At 49.0% G+C, this 17475-nt stretch overlaps 1 protein-coding gene across 3 annotated transcripts in view; it reads left to right on the top strand.

Annotated features, from left to right (window-relative positions):
- The window catches only part of SDF4 (stromal cell derived factor 4), a 187755-nt gene that overhangs the window by 49091 nt on the left and 121189 nt on the right, over positions 1–17475 (top strand). For all 3 annotated transcript variants that reach the window (XM_078642371.1, XM_078642372.1, XM_078642373.1), the window contains exons 3-4: positions 3805–3941; positions 5406–5519. In XM_078642371.1, the coding sequence (XP_078498497.1) occupies positions 3805–3941; positions 5406–5519 (251 nt within the window). The remainder of the gene's footprint in view (positions 1–3804; positions 3942–5405; positions 5520–17475) is intronic.

Here is a 17475-nt window from a genome sequence, read left to right as displayed (position 1 = left end):
ACCCCACTGCTCACAGCTAAAAGTTGTCCTCAGTGTGAGCTGGTCGCTCTGTGGGTTGGGCAGAGGATCTGGTCCTGTAGGTAGCCCCCATTGTGCATGGCCAAAGGCAGAGTATTGGTAACTCTGGGTGTTATCATTGATGTCTTTAATGCGTCTCTCGCCATAGGAACTTTCCCAATTCCTACCCAGATTGGTCAAATCATGACAGTATCAAAAGAATTAAAACAGAACATGATTATCTAACCAACTACAGAGCAGACACACACACACACACACACACACTATTCATGGGTAAGATTATCAACTAGTTTGCTGTCTTCTGCTCCTTGGAAAGACTGGGACAATATTCCTCTAGTAGCCGCAATCTGTATTCAGACCCAGCGTACAGCACATATACAACTGTTCCAAATCACATCCCTGTCTGCCGATCTGCTGGATAAACCCCGTTAACTATCCTCTATTCAAGAATGTGGTGTGATGGCATTGTTTTTTATTAGTCTGAATACTGCTTCCACAGATCTCGGCTTATCCTGATGAGCACCTCCAGAGCCAACCCCTGTCACTGTGAACTACAGAGTCACCCAAAGATCCATCCTATCGCTAGTAATCTCCTTCTTTCTATATGGAAACCCCGATAGTCCCTCTGGCCTGCAAGAACATAACGGTCTGTCTCCATGCAGACAAAAACAAACTCCACCTACAAGTCACATCTAGAAATTACATTATGTGGCTCAGTATTTGCCTTTTCAGCAATTAAAACTCAATGTCTAAGCCTCACTTGAAGCTGAACCCCATTTGAAGTAGAACAGTTTCTCCAGCTCACCAGTGAGCATCATCATGAACCAGTTCAGGAAGAATTTCACAGTGGACATTTGACACTCCCCCCACAACTGATCAACAGCACCTGAGCTCTAGGGTTACACATTCAAAACACCTTCCACTTCAAAACACACACATCAAAATAATAATAAGAATCCTAATATTTCCTATTTGTAAAGCACAAACCTATCTATCACCCTTTAGTGGTTTCAAGGCCCTGGGGGCCATTGCGGAGATTAAGTGAACTATTGCCCAGAGTCACATGATGCTGGGCTGAGCTACCGCCGGCGCCAGGGATCAAAACGTGAGCCCCGCGCTCCAGAGTCAGCCGCTCTGTCCCAGTTGGTTGACAGTTAAAACATACTGTTTAAAATAAACAACGAGGTTGCAGTGATGTTATCGCTGATGTCATAGAACGTGCCATGAGTGATGTAATATGTGAGGTAATTAGCAGTGCACAGCAAGGGCGAGAGTTGTAGTTAGTTTAGGACACAAATTATAGTGACTGGCATTACAAAAGTTAAATAAAACTTTATTTAAAAAAAAAAAAATCAACAGGTTATTGACCATTTTTTCAAGCTACAAAATTGAGCCGTAGCACTGACCAAAAGGGGCTTCTTTTTTCGCGAGTTGTAGAGCATATATCTCCAACTACGAGTGCTTTGAAAGAATATGGTATGCTGCCCTGGGGTCATGGATTTAATGATCCAAGAGGCTTCTGCCCTCCCTGCAGCCCCCAACAACATAAAAAATGTCTGGTTGTGCCCTACCTCTTCTAGGAACACCACCACAAGAAAAAATATTGTTTTAAATAAAGAATCTAGGGCATTATGGGGCGCTCCTTTCAAGGAGCAGTGAATATTAAAAGAATGGCTCCTGCCGCTCATTTTTTTATCACTTTTTTAAATAAGTTTTATGTGTCTCCTGGTGCCCACCCAGGATGCCCACATCTTACATTTTGTTTGGGGGCTCCTGGGGGAGTCCTAGAGACACCATGACTCCATCTGGCACCTATCGTGGGTACCAGCGGTAGCCGGTATCTGGTTTTCTTAATATTTTGCCCACCTGGGGCACCCACAACTGAATTTTTGAGGATGTGCCCTTCACTGAGCTTCACAGCCTGGTTAACTGAGGAGAGGTGTGCATGGTGTGAAAATGAAAGAACACTATTGTTGGCCTGCAAAGTATCAGTTTACTCAAAAAACAAACCTCTGCTTGGAGAGTGTAAAAGGGTACCCGTTCGGGATGCAAATAGAATAGTTGGCTTTTCAGATCCTTTTTGGCAACCATGAGCTTGTTCCCACATCCCGGCATTAGGGTCACTTGATAAATGCTGTATTCAAATTGGTTTTATATCGAAACCTCAAGTCCTGTGTGGGGGGAGTGTGTGGTCGACTACATGTGGTACAGCGTTTCTAGACCAGTTTGCCTCTGGTGTGAGGTTTGTGGTTTTCTTTGCTTCTATGCTGCTTTACAGTGGTGTTGAAGAAACCTAATACATGAACCCGCTAGCCTGCCATATCGTCTGCTTTCTGTATTATACAGTATAGTAGATCTATCAAGTCAAACCTGTTTGCAGAATGTATGCAGTCTGCTGGTATTGATCCAAGGGAAGACGAAAGTGTAGCGAGCAAAACTGATCTTCTTTTTCCCAGCAAGGAAATACAGTAATGTAATAGACATATAGCCCCTCCATAAACTGAACTGCTTAGACGAATGTTCTCTTATCTCAGATCCCAGCAGTACAGACAACTACTGCACTTTTGATTACACCAGCAGGCTGTATCTAGGAGCATATGCTTACATCCTATGTGGGCAACCACACTGCAGACCTCTGCCTCAGTGCTGCTGTATCGCAGCTCTTGCTTTGACTTTACAAGCTCCTCTCTTTCGCCCAGTTGCTAGGCTCATCTCATTTAAGGCTCTGCATCACAAGCGTTCATAGGAAACCATCCCAATGGAGCCTCAGATTAAAAGCGTGCTTGGTATGGCGATCCATAAATACTGCAAGTTCAGCTAGGGCCTATCCTTTTACTCAGAAGTATCTCGAAAATTATGGAATATTTTAGGACAGTTGGAGACCCCCTGATCTTTAACAGGGCATTAAATCATAGCAGGAATGAGGTAGTAAATGCCTTTACAACAAGGAAGCCAAAGGTCCACGCTGAGAGTAACATGTCTAGCCTTCAACAGGGAATGAACGCTGACGCAAGCCCTTGTTTTGTAGACTGTACCAGGCTCAAACGTCCACCACAAACCCAATCACGTGACTTCGCTTTGCAGAATGAGCTTGAATATCACGCCATCAGTAAAAATGTTTGGATCTGTACAGAGTGCCACCAGCACCCCAAACTCAGATAACCGCATTTGAGCTTAATTATGCAACCGCACAATGGAGGTGCATTATTTTAGGGACCCTTGCACAAAGATCTGGAATAAAAGTCTGCTCTACCTCCGGTCATATAACACCAACTGAATTTCAGAAAGACAATGGATGTTTATTTGGTTGGTTAACCTGCTTTGGGCGGTTTTATTGCATCTTTCCTTTCCCTGTGTATTCTTCAGTTCCTGCACTTGCTAGTGCTATGAAGCCCTCCTACTATATGTGCACTTCATAAATAAGGTAATATTAATGATGACTGCGTAATCCTGAGAAACATCCTCTGCATCAGACCTTTTTGTTAATTGACTTGCATCTTCTCTTTGTTCTTTTTATGACTTCAGTATATAAAAACCTATTGATCCTACAGGGTTCTGAATCCTATCATGACTATCTTCCAGAGAGCCAAATCCGGTCTCAATTTCTACAGCTGAAAAACTCACACCCTCTGCTTTTCTTCTGGACAGAGTCTGATCTCACACGAGTTTCTGTTGTTTCTAATAGTAGTACTCAATTGTGATCTGGCTACAGTATCCCTGATATTCAAGTTTTCTTTCCAGGTTAAATTGGCATCATTCTTTTTTTCCATTCTTCTTTGTTTTTAGAGTCGATGTGAACAGAGACAGGAAAATCAGTGCCAAGGAGATGCAGCAGTGGATCATGCAGAAGACCGAGGAGCACTTCCAGGAGGCTATGGAGGAGAACAAGATCCACTTCCGGTCCGTGGACCCTGATGGTGATGGTAGGAAAGCATTGCTGTTCACCAAAGGCCTGCGAGTCTCTTCACATGCCCACTTTCCTGATAAATAAGGATCCCTCCCGTCTAACAAGAGCTCTCCTGGGCCTTATTGCTTAGCCCAGCTTTGAGAGCCTCACACACACTACTGATGGGTGAATTTCTGCTTTGCCATCTCTCGTATGTGGTATTTTCTGGAACTTTTGGCCATCTGCAGGGGAATGCTGGTAAGACTAAAATATTAGTACTCGGTACAGTTTATCTTTTGGGCATGCAGGTTTAAATAATGTAAATGCATGGCAGATAAATAAGAAAAACACAATTTGGGTGAAATTTACTCCAGAATTAGAAGTGTTTGAGGATGCCTTGCTGCGGTCACACGATGTGCCAGTTTGCCTGGCTGCATTAGAGGAGCTATTAATCCACAGTCAACGTAATCCTTTTTGCAAGGACCCAGTTACCTCACGGCAGTAGTTTTCTGCCGAGTACCTGAGCCCATTAAATCCTTGAAAGCATTAAACTGCAAAAGGTACTCGGTACAGATACTCCTGCATTGATTTTTAGTGCTTCAGTGGTGGTTGAGGATGACATTTTCTATGTAAAATGCCTGATGAATCGATTTGGTGTCCTTCCGATAATACCTCTGAAAGCCAAACATATGACCGATCGGCTGTGCTCAAAAGCCTTCCAAGGTACCAACCTGTTGCAGTAAAGCCCTGACTTTCCGATATTGCTAGCTACACTATGGGACAAAAGCCAACCGTTCGAAAAGCTTTTCCTAGGTCACAATGCTCGTTCTATTAAAGCCTTATCCATAAAGATACAAATGTACTTTTTAGATTGGTGGCTAAATATATAGTCCGGAAACGCATTTCCTTTTAAATTACAAAAAAACCTCATTGATTAGGACAGCTCTGTTTAACAGAAAAGGTATTCAATCTAACAATTGAAAGCATTGGTGTCTGGGTTTTCCTGTCCCCTTTGTCTCATATGTCACTTGAAGAATAGGTCTTGCTGTGAAAGTTGGTATTTCTCCTATGTCCGGGATTTAATTACAAGCTATAAAATACAAGCTATGAAATACAATATTCATGTGAAATAGTCCTACTGCTGCTCTTGGAGTTGCAAAAATCTCTTTTATGTACATCTGCATTGTATATTGTATGTATTCATGTTGTGACAGTTTTGCTCTGGGCAGTGCATGTAGGGAGCGTCTGCTTGTATGCAGTCATATGCAGTGTAAGTGTTTTGCAGGTTAGACCATTGCACGCTGTTGAGGACTGACATGTATGATGCCCACTCATCTGCAGTGATGGCCTTGCTGGGTAGATCTGTACTGTCTCCTATTGAGGGCCGTCTGGTGCCCAGTCCTGAGATTAGGACTTGTGCAGGACTATAGGGCGGGTCCTGTGCTTTATTTCTTTTAGTTCGCATTGGCTCATAGCTCCTCATTTGTTTTACTTTGTCTAGGTCATGTGTCCTGGGATGAATACAAGATCAAATTCCTGGCCAGCAAAGGCTTCAACGAGAAAGAAATCGCAGAAAAGATTAAAAAGAATGAAGACTTAAAAATCGATGAGGAGAGTAAGTGTTTTGCATTTTTTATTTGATCTAAAGAAACTTAAAAGGTGCCCCCACTCTGTTATTTTCTCTAAAAACAGACTTAGTGAACACCTTTAAATTTTTACTGTACCTGCAAGCGTGGGGCCAGTTTGCATTGTGAATCCCTGCCCCAAAACGAGCAGGAACATACATATATATATATATATATATATTTTTTTTTTTCTCCCAAAAACCTTTATTGCACCTTCAAGTTCACACAGCTGTTGGCCTACAACCCATGGGGCCGGCCGCTATCACATTCTTATTAGCAAAATGCAGTGAAAACAGACTGGGATCAACGATTCGGGTCATAAAGCACCATGCAATTGCCACAATCAAAAGGTACAGTACCGCTAATGAGTCATTCGTTCGTATCGGTTCTTGGTTTTCTATATGCAAAACAACAACAACAGAAACAATTCGAGGAATCACATCTTGGTCAAACATTCGGTTAAAAGGTCGCATCCACTAAGTGTACAGAAGCCCCTTCCCTATAGCCTCCACCCTTGGTCTCACCAGCCCCCCCATGAACTCTATATGCGTGAGTAGTCAGGCTTACGCGGACTCTGTTACCCAGGTCCCTTATCCACAAGCCGCCGGGCACCTCCCTTTAGACTTAGGCGTATCTAGTGTCCATGGCCCCCCATCACTGTTCAGGATGTAGTCTACTCCTCTTCCCCCTCTTCGTCCGATAATTCTTGGTCCTCTAATGGCAGGGGATCACAAATTTCACCCCTATACTCGTTCCACTTAGTCCAGATTTTATGCCTCTTCCCCGGGCACGCTCTACCAGCGTACACTGCTCTCTCTGTCACCATGACTCTGTCCATGTTAAGGCACCACTGTGACTTCGTAGGGGCATCTGCCGCCCCCCACTTCTGCGCTATGTCTCGCTTAGCGACGATCAGGCCCACCGTGACCCAAAGACGAGCATGCCTGGATAAGTCTGTAGGTTCTCACACATTCAGTAGGCACCTACGTGGTTCGGGCAGCAACGAGATCTCCAACGCCTGTGACATCATGCGCATTATTTGCCTCCAGAACTCTAAGATAAGAGGGCAGTCCCATAAGGTGTGGTAAAATGTACCCTCCTCCCCGCACCCACGCAGGCAGTAAGGGTGTTGTGCTCTAGCAATACGGTGTAGCATAGTCCTAGTGTAGTATGTCCTATGCAACACTTTCAACTGCACTAGCCTCAGCCGAGCGGAGATCCCTACCTCCTTGGGCGACGCCAGCTCTTCGTTCCACTCCTGTTCGTCCATGTCACAAGTGTCACCCTCCCATTTCTCTTTTAGTTGGGCCAAGGGGTCTGGAAGGTTGTTAAGTAACTTACGATATATAAGGGAAGTCGCGCGATCTACCATAAATTCCGTGAGAAGGCGGTCTTCGAGCGGGGAGGACTCCGGCAGCTCGGTGCCAGGGGGCAGGGCTGTGAGTAATGCATGTTGTATCTGTATGTACCTGTACAATTCTCTCTCTCCCATATCGTATAGGTCTCTCAACCTATCAAAAGGTATCACCGCTCCTCTGTCCCAGAGATCCCCAACCGTGGAAATTCCAATAGTATCCCAGTGGGAGAACCCCCTGCTGTTTCTCATGTTACCTAGGGCTCGAGAGTCCCATAGTGGGGTCAGTTTGGTCAGTTTCCCCTTCCATCCGAGCGTTGCCGTTGCCGTGTGCCATAGCGTCGCTGATAGTTTGGTGGGCCCCATCAATTTGCGCAATTTATTCCTGTCGTATAACGGAGCCAGTAGACTAGCCGTACCCAATTGCGCCCTGTCTGCTTGATACGCCGGTTCAGTTTGCGGAGTGTGTAGCCATTGGTTGATGGGTTTTAGTTGCGCTGCCCAATAATATAACTTCAGATTAGGCAGTGCAATTCCGCCCTCATACCAGCCCCTATGCAGCTTGGTCTGAGCAATGCGGGCCGGAAGGTTCCCCCACAGCAGGGTCGAAACCAATGCTGCGATCTTTTGAAAGAGTCTCGGAGTCACCGGGTAAGGGGTGTTTTCAAGTATATATAAAAATCGAGGGAGGGACTTCATTTTGTATAGTGCAGCCCTTCCCAGTATCATTAGGGGCAGTCCCGCCCAAAACTGGACATCCTGTTTGAGTCCCGCCAGAGGAGGTCCCAAATTTTTATCCATAAATTCCGCCGGGTCCCTCGTAACATGTATACCTAAGTATTTAAAGGAGGATCCAGCCGTCTTTAGGGGGCAGTTCAACGAAAGCGATGAAGTCGGACCCTTCAGCACATACATCTCCGACTTGTTCCAATTAATCGTGTACCCAGACACTGCGCCGTGTTCGTCACATAATTGTTGGAGTACCGGTATACCCTGTTCGGGGTTAGTTAAGTAGACTAGCATGTCATCGGCATATAGGGAGAGCCGGTCTTCCCAGCCCTTCTCCCAACGTATCCCCCTCAGCAGCGGGGATGTCCGTATTAAGGTGGCCAAGGGTTCCAGGGAAATCGCAAAGAGCAATGGCGATAGGGGGCAACCCTGTCGTGTGCCTCTCCCTAGAGGGAAGGAGCTGGAGATATGGCCATTCGCCGCTACCTGCGCTACCGGGTCTGCATAGAGCAATTTAATCCAAGCAATGAATTTGGGGCCGAATCCCAAACGCAACAGGACTTCGAACAAATAGTTCCACTCCACAAGGTCAAAGGCCATCTTGGCGTCCAGGCTCAAGATAGCCGCTTGTGTTGATAGCATGTCCGCCCTGGCTAGGGCCCCATGTAGTCTGCGCAGGTTCAGCGCTGTGTTTCTACGGGGCATAAAGCCGGATTGATCCGGATGTATGATGTCTGGCAGATGAGGCAGGATCCTGTTGGCTAGAAGCTTGGCAAGGATTTTGGTTTCTGCATTAAGCAGCGAGATGGGCCGATATGAGGAGCATTCCTTCGGCGGTTTCCCCGGCTTGGGGATAGATACGATCGTGGCCAATCTCTGATCAGGTGGAAGTACCCCGTTCACCAAACATTCCGTGAACATTGCTAGCAGATGTGTACTTAGGCTCTCCGATGCCAATTGATACCATTCTATAGGTACGCCGTTCGGTCCGAGCGCTTTGCCCGGATTTAAGTCATGGATAGCCCTTTGGATCTCATCCTCAGTAATGTCTATGTCTAAGTCTGTAGCTGCCTCTGGGGAGAGAGTCTGGACCTCGATACATTCTAAGGCTGCTCTGGCAGTCTCAGGAGTTATCACTTGTTCAGGGGTGTAGACTCCTTTATAGTGGGTCGCAAGCGCTTCTACTATGCGTTCCGGGTTCGTGTGTAACACTCCCCTGTTATCTCTTAATTGTTGGATTCCTCTAGAGCTTCCCCCTTTTTTATCGAGCCATGCCAGTAGTTTGCCCGCCTTGTCCCCAACCTCGTATATCCTATTCTGAGTGTCAGTTATGTGTCTCTGGACCTGGGTCCGCAAGTGGTCCGAGTAAAGCTGTTGTTGGAGGTGTAATGCGTGTAGCGAGGTCGGGGTGGGGTTCAATTCGTGTGCCGTCGTCAAGTCCCGTAGTTTTAAGTCCAAGATATTCAATTCTTGAGTTTGTGTCCGTTTGTAGCCCGTGATCGAGTTCATGGCTTGGCCCCTTAACACTGTCTTGTAAGCCTCCCATAAGGTTTCTGAGGAGCCCACTGACCCCGTGTTTTCAGTGAAATATAATGTCGTCATTCGTTTGAGTGCCTTGCGGACTTGGGGAATTTTGAGGTATGAAGCGTGTATGGGATAGACCCGCTTACGCGCCTTCTCTCGTGTGGATAGTGTCAGCGTGATTGGGGAGTGGTCCGAGATGCCCCTTGGGTGAATGTCTATGGTATCTACATGTTGGATGCCATTTCCCAGCGCCAGGAGGTAGTCAATTCTAGACATGCTACCGTGCACTGCAGAGTGAAAGGTGTATTGTTTAGTCTGAGGGTGGGTGTGTCTCCATATATCGATCAGGCCAATAGCGGTCAGAAAGCGTTGGAAGCGGGAGGGTCCCCCTACTGGAGGTGTAGCCGGGAACCTATCTAATTGAGTGTCTATGGTGGCATTAAAATCTCCCCCCAGAATAACATCCCCTTCGGGAAGGGTCAGTAGAAAGTCCGCTAGCTTTGGCAGCTGTACGGAGTGGAGCGCAGGGGGGATATACACAGAAACCAGATTGAGGAGCCGACCCTCCCATTGTCCTTGCACCACTGCGAAACACCCCAGATCATCAGTCTTAGTTTGCAAGGGAATGAACCTGGAGGACCTGTGGAGTAGTACACCCGTTCCCCTGGATCCTGACGTGAATTCGGAGTGTATTGCCATTTTATATCCTTTCCTGTCCAGTGCTTTGGAAGCCCCCCCTGTTAAGTGCGTTTCCTGCAGTAGTGCTATTGCAGGTTTCAGCCTTTTCAGCTCATTAAGCACCAGCCCCCTTTTCACCTTATCACCCAGCCCCCGCACATTCCACGCCAGTATTTTTAGGCACAGGGCTTGCTGGCCCGAGTCAGTGAGTGAAACTTCTTCGGCCATTCATGGGTATGACAATGATAGCACATGCAACCAGATACACAGCCCCACAGTTATCCGTAAGGCTATACGACAAACTGCTTGGGATCCCCACAGAGGAGCTAGGTCCACTGCGCGAATGTCCAAGCATATGTAAATCGCCCTTGTACATCACAATTGTCCTCGACTCAACCTGTGCAACGGGTTCCATGGTACATCGGTGGGCAAGTGTAGCATGAGTGTTGGGTGTATAGTCGTGCAGGAAGTTGCTAAAGGTCTTCATGGAGGCTGCAGATCCTCGCACTCCCATCCCATTCGGGATTGACTCATGTGGAAGCCTAGTCTTCGTGTTTGACCGTGTATGCGTATTCCTAACTGCAAAAGAACATTCCCTTCCCCAATCCCCCCTCCCTGCACCCCTGCCTAACGGACCTTCAACTGCCCGCCCCCCCAACTGAGCAGAGTGCTTGACCCATCCCACAACCAGTGTACTTGCGTGTAGAGGGGAGAGCGTCTCCCCGAGCAGGCGGCATCCCTGCGTGGTCCCGGGGTAGCCATGCCAGAGTCCAACTGCAGCATTTGAAACCGTGTGTCAATGGTCAGCGATTGCCACTAATACGAGTCCCGGAGTAGGGGTTATTCCTCTCCACCGGCTCCTGCAAATCCATGGGAGGGAGAGCCCTCCACTCCTTCTCCTCGACCAGACGTTTGTGAGCCGTTCCTGCTGTCTCCTCTGCGTTCGTGAGTTGATCTGTGGGTTCTGCGCTGCCGGTCAACAGTTTGCCATCCCTCAAGCCAGTCCCGGGCAGCGTCCGGGGAGTCGAAAAACCACACCTTTTTGTCTGCTACTACTCGCAGTCGGGCCGGAAACAGCATCGAATACGGTAGTTCCTTCTCCCTCAACGTTTTTTTCACCTCCAGAAACGTCCTCCTCCTCCTGGACACCTCGGCCGTGTAGTCCGGGAAGAAGGCTACCCTCGAGTTCTGGATCTGAATGGCCGGCGCCACTCTTGCTGCTTGCAGGATGGCGTCGCGGTCTCTGAAGTTGAACAGCCTTGCCAGGATTGGCCGAGGCGGGCCCCCTGTTTTAGGCTTCCCCCCTGGTACTCTGTGGGCTCTTTCCACTGAGAAGAAGTTCGAGAGCCCCTTAGGCTGGAGTTTGGTTTTGATCATGTCTTCCACGTAGAGGTCCATTGCCCCCGTGTCTTCCGATTCTGGCACACCTAAAATTCGGACGTTGTTACGCCGGGAGCGTCCTTCTTGGTCGTCCAGTTTGTCTCTGAGCAATTTGTTATCAGTTTGCAGTCGTTCCACCGCCGTTTGTAATTCGGACACATCTTCGACCAAGGATTTGGTGACCACCTCAACCTGTTTAACCCTTTCGTTTATTTTCTGGAGGTCCGCCCGTATCAAGGTGACCTCAGTGGCTGTCGCTCCCACCGTTGCTTGCACCTGAGCCAATGCTGCCAATACATCCTCAATAGTGGCCTTTTTTGCCCCCTCGGTCTCCGTTGTTTTCCCCGCGTTTTTGCGCTGTTCCTGGGGAGGAGTCTGCCCCCCATAGGCAAACTTGTCCAGCCTGGCCTGGGTAGTGCTGTGCTTGGGGCCTCTGTTAGACATGACGTATTGTTCACCGGCGTTGCAATCTGCCACTAAGTGTCGGTGTACGGGCCGAGGGGGGGCCCGTGTCTCAATTGTTGTCCGTGTGACGGCAACGCAGTCAAATCCGTCGTGAGGGAGAGCCTCGTCCCCTAAAGAAACACGAGGCCGGGCAGGGTGTTATCAGTTCCAAAGAAATCAATGCGGCACCCCTCCCACCAATGCCGCAACACAGGCGTCTCGTCGAGCCACTATGCTTATAGTGTGTCTGTCAGCAGGCCTGGCGAGGTGTAATGGGGTTGTTTCCAACACTGGGACGTGTCCCCGTGTTTCACTGAGCCTCAGTGCCCCCCAGTCTGTTTGCTGCCAGTGTCCCGCCAACTCTTCCCAATGTCTTTTCAGGAGGGGGCGGGGGGGTTCCAACTCACCGTCCCCACTGCAGTCGAGTGCCACATGACCGTCCGCCGATGACCTCAAAAGTGGGTCCGCAATGAACGCGGACCTGCACGCTCACTCCCAGGGAGGCTGCGTGAAGCTCCGTTCAGCAAGGGTGGCAGCCGCTGGGATTCAGGGTGAGACGCGCGTCAGGCGCGAAAGATGGCGGCTTCACGTCGTTGGTCCGAAGCGTTTTCCTCACCCCTGGGCTGGACCTGACGGCTGCGGCAGCATCCGCTGGAAGCCCAGGGGCTCCGCTCGCGTTATCGGGTCGCCGGAGGACGCTCCGCAGATTTTCGGGCACCACGTCTGGGGGGCCGGCACTTCCTGCCACTCGCCGCCGGTCTGAGGATACTTCCGGCCGGCCTCAGTCCGTCCGCCGCTCCGCTGCTTCCAGGCACATGATAGGCCCTCCCTCTCCCCGGACACTGCTCAGCGTTTCGAAGTGCAGTCGGGCCGTCGCCGCTTCCAGAATTGCTGCGCTGGGTGCCGCAAGGACTCCGGGTCCGGCTCACCCCTCAGAACATCAACGAAGAGAGGATAAATATTACGGATTGTAGTGGGAGGCCGCCTCGTCTCGGGAGCCTCTCTAAGCTGCGGCCGCCATCGTTGGCTGCTAGCCACGCCCCTCATACATATATTTTTAATAAACGTACTTGTCACAATGAATGCATAATACATAACAAAAGGTAAGGTAATTTTATTTTAGGTGTTTTGAGAAGTGCGTTTTTCATCCCGAGGGATAACTCGTACTGCAAAGTAAACTATGGCCTCAGAAAGGCCAATCACCTAAAAGAAAAGCACAAAAATTGAAGGTAGAAATAATAAGCAAACCGCCAAATATTTATCTCCTGCCTACATTTTTGCAGCTCAAGAAAGGTGTGGGGTGCAGGCAATTCCTCTCCCTAGCTGCCAATCCAGAACAAGCATGACCACCAAAAGTTTGGCTGTGAACTTTGGGTACAGAAAGAAGTTTGTTCTGTTTCTGAGTGAGCACGACGGCTAATACAGACAACACCGAGAACTAATAGCAAGGCAAGATGAAGACAACATGGTTTTGTGCACCAGACACATGAATTTAAATCCTATTCTAGTTATCACTGTCAACGAGTGCAAGGTGGCCAGAACTGGAGTTATTGCATCTTCAGTCTAAGCATTAATCTTGCCGCATAGTTTTGAATGGGTTGAAGCTTGTGATTTAGATTCCTTTATTTGGATGCAAAAATCAACCATAAAAGTGCATACATCATAGTAAAACCATATTCAGAATAATCATACAAGATAAATTGATACACAGTATCATAGTACCAATACTAAAAAACATAACATTAATTGACAGAAAGGTACTAATAAAAAATAGCTAGCAATTAAAAGCATGATTATAAATCACTTAAAGCGCGTAGTGCTTTGTGATCGAACTGCTAGTCTCATGAAAAAGCCTACATGGTGACAGCATTCAGTGTCCTCATCATAAGTGGAAATAAAAATAGTTTAGTACATTTCAAATAAAATTTACAAAAGAAAAGAAATGGAGCACTGATTGAGAGGACGGTCCAACACAGGGACAGGAACAAGCTCTAGCAGTATTTTCTTTTTGGTACCCTAGGTAAAGAAGAGTAGATAGATGATGGGAAAGTGGAACAGTAATGGTCTTTTCCAACGACCTCGAGTGCTAAGCAAATAGTGTCCCAGAACACCTGTAGGGCTCGGGTGCAAATAAGTTGAGATTGAAGATTATTTGCATTCTGTTATAGACCTTTGTGTGCGAGCATGGTTTAGCAGCAATACTTTCATGGCCTTATTTTCCTGCCCAATCTCCTGAAAGTCTTTTTTCACATATGCTAGCCAAGGGGGATACTGAAGTCCTTGTCACATGAATGAATGAAAAAGGATTTAAATAGAACACAGCTACTTCTAGGAATGTCCCGGCGCTCAGCTCCAAGGTAGAGTCACACGTTTTGCCAAGATCTCTAGTCTTGTACAAACAGCCATGTCTTTAATGTTTTTGTGAACATGGAAATGTATTCCACAGAGAGGACCTTATGAGGGAGCTTATTCCATGCAGATGGTCCCATATAGGAAAAGGCCCGCCCTCCTGCTCTGGCACAGTGAATCTTGGAAATCCTTGCCCATAGGTCGTTTGTGGATCACAGGTTCCTAGTGGGGAGGTAGAAGCTGATTCTGGCGCCCAGATAACTTGCTCCTGTGTGATGAAGCGCTTTGTGAATTAACACCAGTACTTTAAACAGGATTCTCTTGCTCACTCAGAGCCTTTGCAGGGCGCAAAAATGAGGGGACTTGTGCGTTCTGGTAGGTTGAGAAGTAGGTTGCTGTTTGCTGGACCACCTGGAGTCTATTAATCAGGTAGTCGGGTAGTTCCAGATGCCCAAGTTACTACTTGTGTAACGATATATCTGTAAGAGACATTAGTTAGTGATAGATTCCTTACCTTAGAATATCCCCAGACGTCAGACTGGATCCGGAAATTTTTGCGTAGCAGTACCCTTGCGCGTCGGTAGGCGTCGTCTGCGGCTCCGCGTCCGTCGTCGACGCCTTGATGACGTCGTCTGAGTACTTAGACGCCGCCTCCGCGTGCTGAAGTCGTTCTTAGAGACAGCTTTTACGCGCCAGAAGCGTTGAGCCATGTTAAAAACCAACACTGTTGGCATTGAAACTAGGGCCCTGAAAGGGGATGACCTTAACCCTAGATATCGGTTCGCAGAACGGGGAGGATGGGTGGGTCGGTAAGGAATCTATCACTAACTAATGTCTCTTACCGATATATCGTTACACAAGTAGTAACTTGTGCATCTGAAAGAGACACGTTAGTGATAGATTCCTTACCTTATAATAGATACCCCAGCAATACCAACCCCGGTGGTGGGTCTGCGAACCAATAATTATTATTATTATTATTAAAGGTTTTTATAGCGCGCTCTGTTACTAAAAAAATAGTATCCTGGCGCGAATAATCACACCAGAAAGTCCTGGAGGACGGAACGGCCAAAGAAGCCATCGCTCCGGACTTGACTGTCCAGGCAGTAGTGTCTTGCAAACGTGTGCAGCGAGGCCCACGTAGCTGCCTGGCAAATGTCCTGCAAGGGCACTCCCCGGCCCAGGGCAGTTGTAGTCGCCGTGGCCCGGGTGGAATGAGCACGCAATCCAACAGGGGGCTCCTTTTTAGCCAAGGAGTAACATGCCTGGATACACAAGATGATCCACCGAGAGATGGTCCGCTCGTGCACCGCTTTTCCCTTCTTAGCGCCCACGTAACCAACAAAGAGTTGGCCATCCACCCGGAACTGGCGTGTGCGATCCAAGTAGAATGAAAGCACACGTTTTGGGTCCAGACGGTGGAGCCGCTCTTCCTCTTTAGAGGGATGCGGTGGCGGAAAGAAGGTGGGCAAGGTGATAGACTGCCCGATATGGAAGGCCGTGACAACCTTGGGCAGGAAAGATGGCTTAGTACGCAACACAACCTTGTCCGAATGGACAGAAAGGAAAGGGGGTGTACATGAAAGAGCCTGGAGCTCACTCACTCTCCTGGCAGAGGTGATGGCAACCAGGAAAGCAGTCTTCAAAGTAAGAAAACGGAGAGGACAGTTGTGAAGTGGCTCAAAGGGAGCGCACATCAGAAATGTAAGAATCAGGTTCAAGTCCCACTGAGGCATCACAAACGGAACAGGAGGGAACGTGTGAGATGCCCTTTAGAAAACGAGTTACAATAGGGGACTTGAACAAAGAAGGTTGATCAGGCAGCCTTAGGAAGGCTGAAAGGGCAGAAAGGTAGCCCTTGATAGTGCCCAGAGCAGAGCCCTGCTGGGCAAGAGAAAGAAGGAAGAGAAGAACCTCAGAAAGAGGGGCAGCAAGAGGATCCATAGCCTTTGCTGTGCACCATGCCACAAATTTGTTCCACCTGCAGGCGTATACCGACTTTGTGGAGGGAAGCCTGGCTGCCAGAATGACATTACAGACTTCAGGAGGCAAGTCAAATGGCCTCAACTGTCGCCGCTCAATCTCCAAGCATGGAGGTGGAGACTGGACAGGTTCGGGTGGAGGACTGTCCCCTGCTGCTGCGACAGAAGGTCCTCCTGAAGAGGCAGACGAACCGGGGGTTCGACTGACATACTGAGTAGCTCTGGATACCAGTACCTTCGTGCCCAGTCCGGAGCCACAAGGATAACCTGGGCCCGGTCGCGCTTGATCTTCTTCAGCACTCTGGGCAGAAGTGGTATAGGCGGAAAGGCGTACAATAGACCGCAACTCCACTCGCGACGAAAAACGTCTCCGAGCCAGTGCCGCCTTGGAAATTCCAACGCGCAGAACTTATGACATTGCGCGGTCTCTTCGGTGGCGAATAGATCTAACCAAGGCTCTCCCCACTGCTGAAAGAGGCCTTGCGCCACGTCCAAGTTCAGACGCCATACGTGATCCATCATGCACCGACGGCTGAGTTCTTCCACCCTGGCGTTCAGAGAACCTGCCAGGTGTTGAACCACCAGGGTCACGCCCTGATGTTCCAGCCACTGCCAGAGGCGCAGAGCCTCCTGGCAAAGGGTCCACGACCCCACCCCGCCCTGTCTGTTGCAGTACCACATGGCGGTGGTGTTGTCCATGAACACCTGCACTACACTCCCCCCGAACAGAGGGGAGGAATGCCTTCAGTGCTAGACGAATCGCCCGCAGCTCCAAAAGGTTGATATGGAGCCGGGACTCCACCGGAGACCAGAGGCCTCTGATCTCCGCCTCTCCCATGTGGCCTCCCCAGCCCTGGAGGGACGCGTCCGTCACAACTACGTGCTCCGGTTGGGGAAGGGAGAGGGATCTTCCGCTGACCCAATCGCGGTCCGTGAGCCACCACTGCAGCTGTCTCGCAGTGCCCTCCGAGATCAGGACATGGTCGGATAGGTTGCCCTGATGCTGGGCCCACTGAAACTTCAGGTTCCACTGCAGAGCCTGCATCCGCCACCTGGCGTGATGCACCAGAAGGATGCAGGAGGCCATCAGCCCCAGAGGCCGCAGCGTCAACCTGACCGAAACTCGGGACAAGGGCTGAAAGAGTGGAATCGTAGCCTGAATGTCCCGAACCCGCTGTTCGGGAGGATAAACCCGAAACTGCGCCGAGTCGAGAACCGCTCCGATGAAGAGGAGCTTCCGAGAGGGGCACAGGTGTGACTTCGGCACATTGATGGAAAACCACAGCAAGTGCAGGAGGTTTGCCGTCGTCTGGAGGTGGTTGACGACTGTTTGGGGCGAGCCCGCCTTCAACAACCAGTCGTCGAGGTAGGGGAAGACTGAAACCCCTAACCTGCGCAGATGAGCTGCGACCACCGCCATCACCTTCGTGAACACCCGTGGGGCGCTGGTAAGGCCGAAGGGGAGCACGGTAAACTGAAAGTGCTCGTGGCCTACCGTGAACCGCA

The sequence above is a fragment of the Lissotriton helveticus genome, chromosome 5_1 (assembly GCF_964261635.1).
Source record: "Lissotriton helveticus chromosome 5_1, aLisHel1.1, whole genome shotgun sequence".
In the NCBI taxonomy this organism is placed as follows: Eukaryota; Metazoa; Chordata; class Amphibia; order Caudata; family Salamandridae; genus Lissotriton; species Lissotriton helveticus.
The sequence above is the reverse complement of the archived record's forward strand: the minus strand, read 5'-3'. Positions and strand labels throughout refer to the sequence as shown.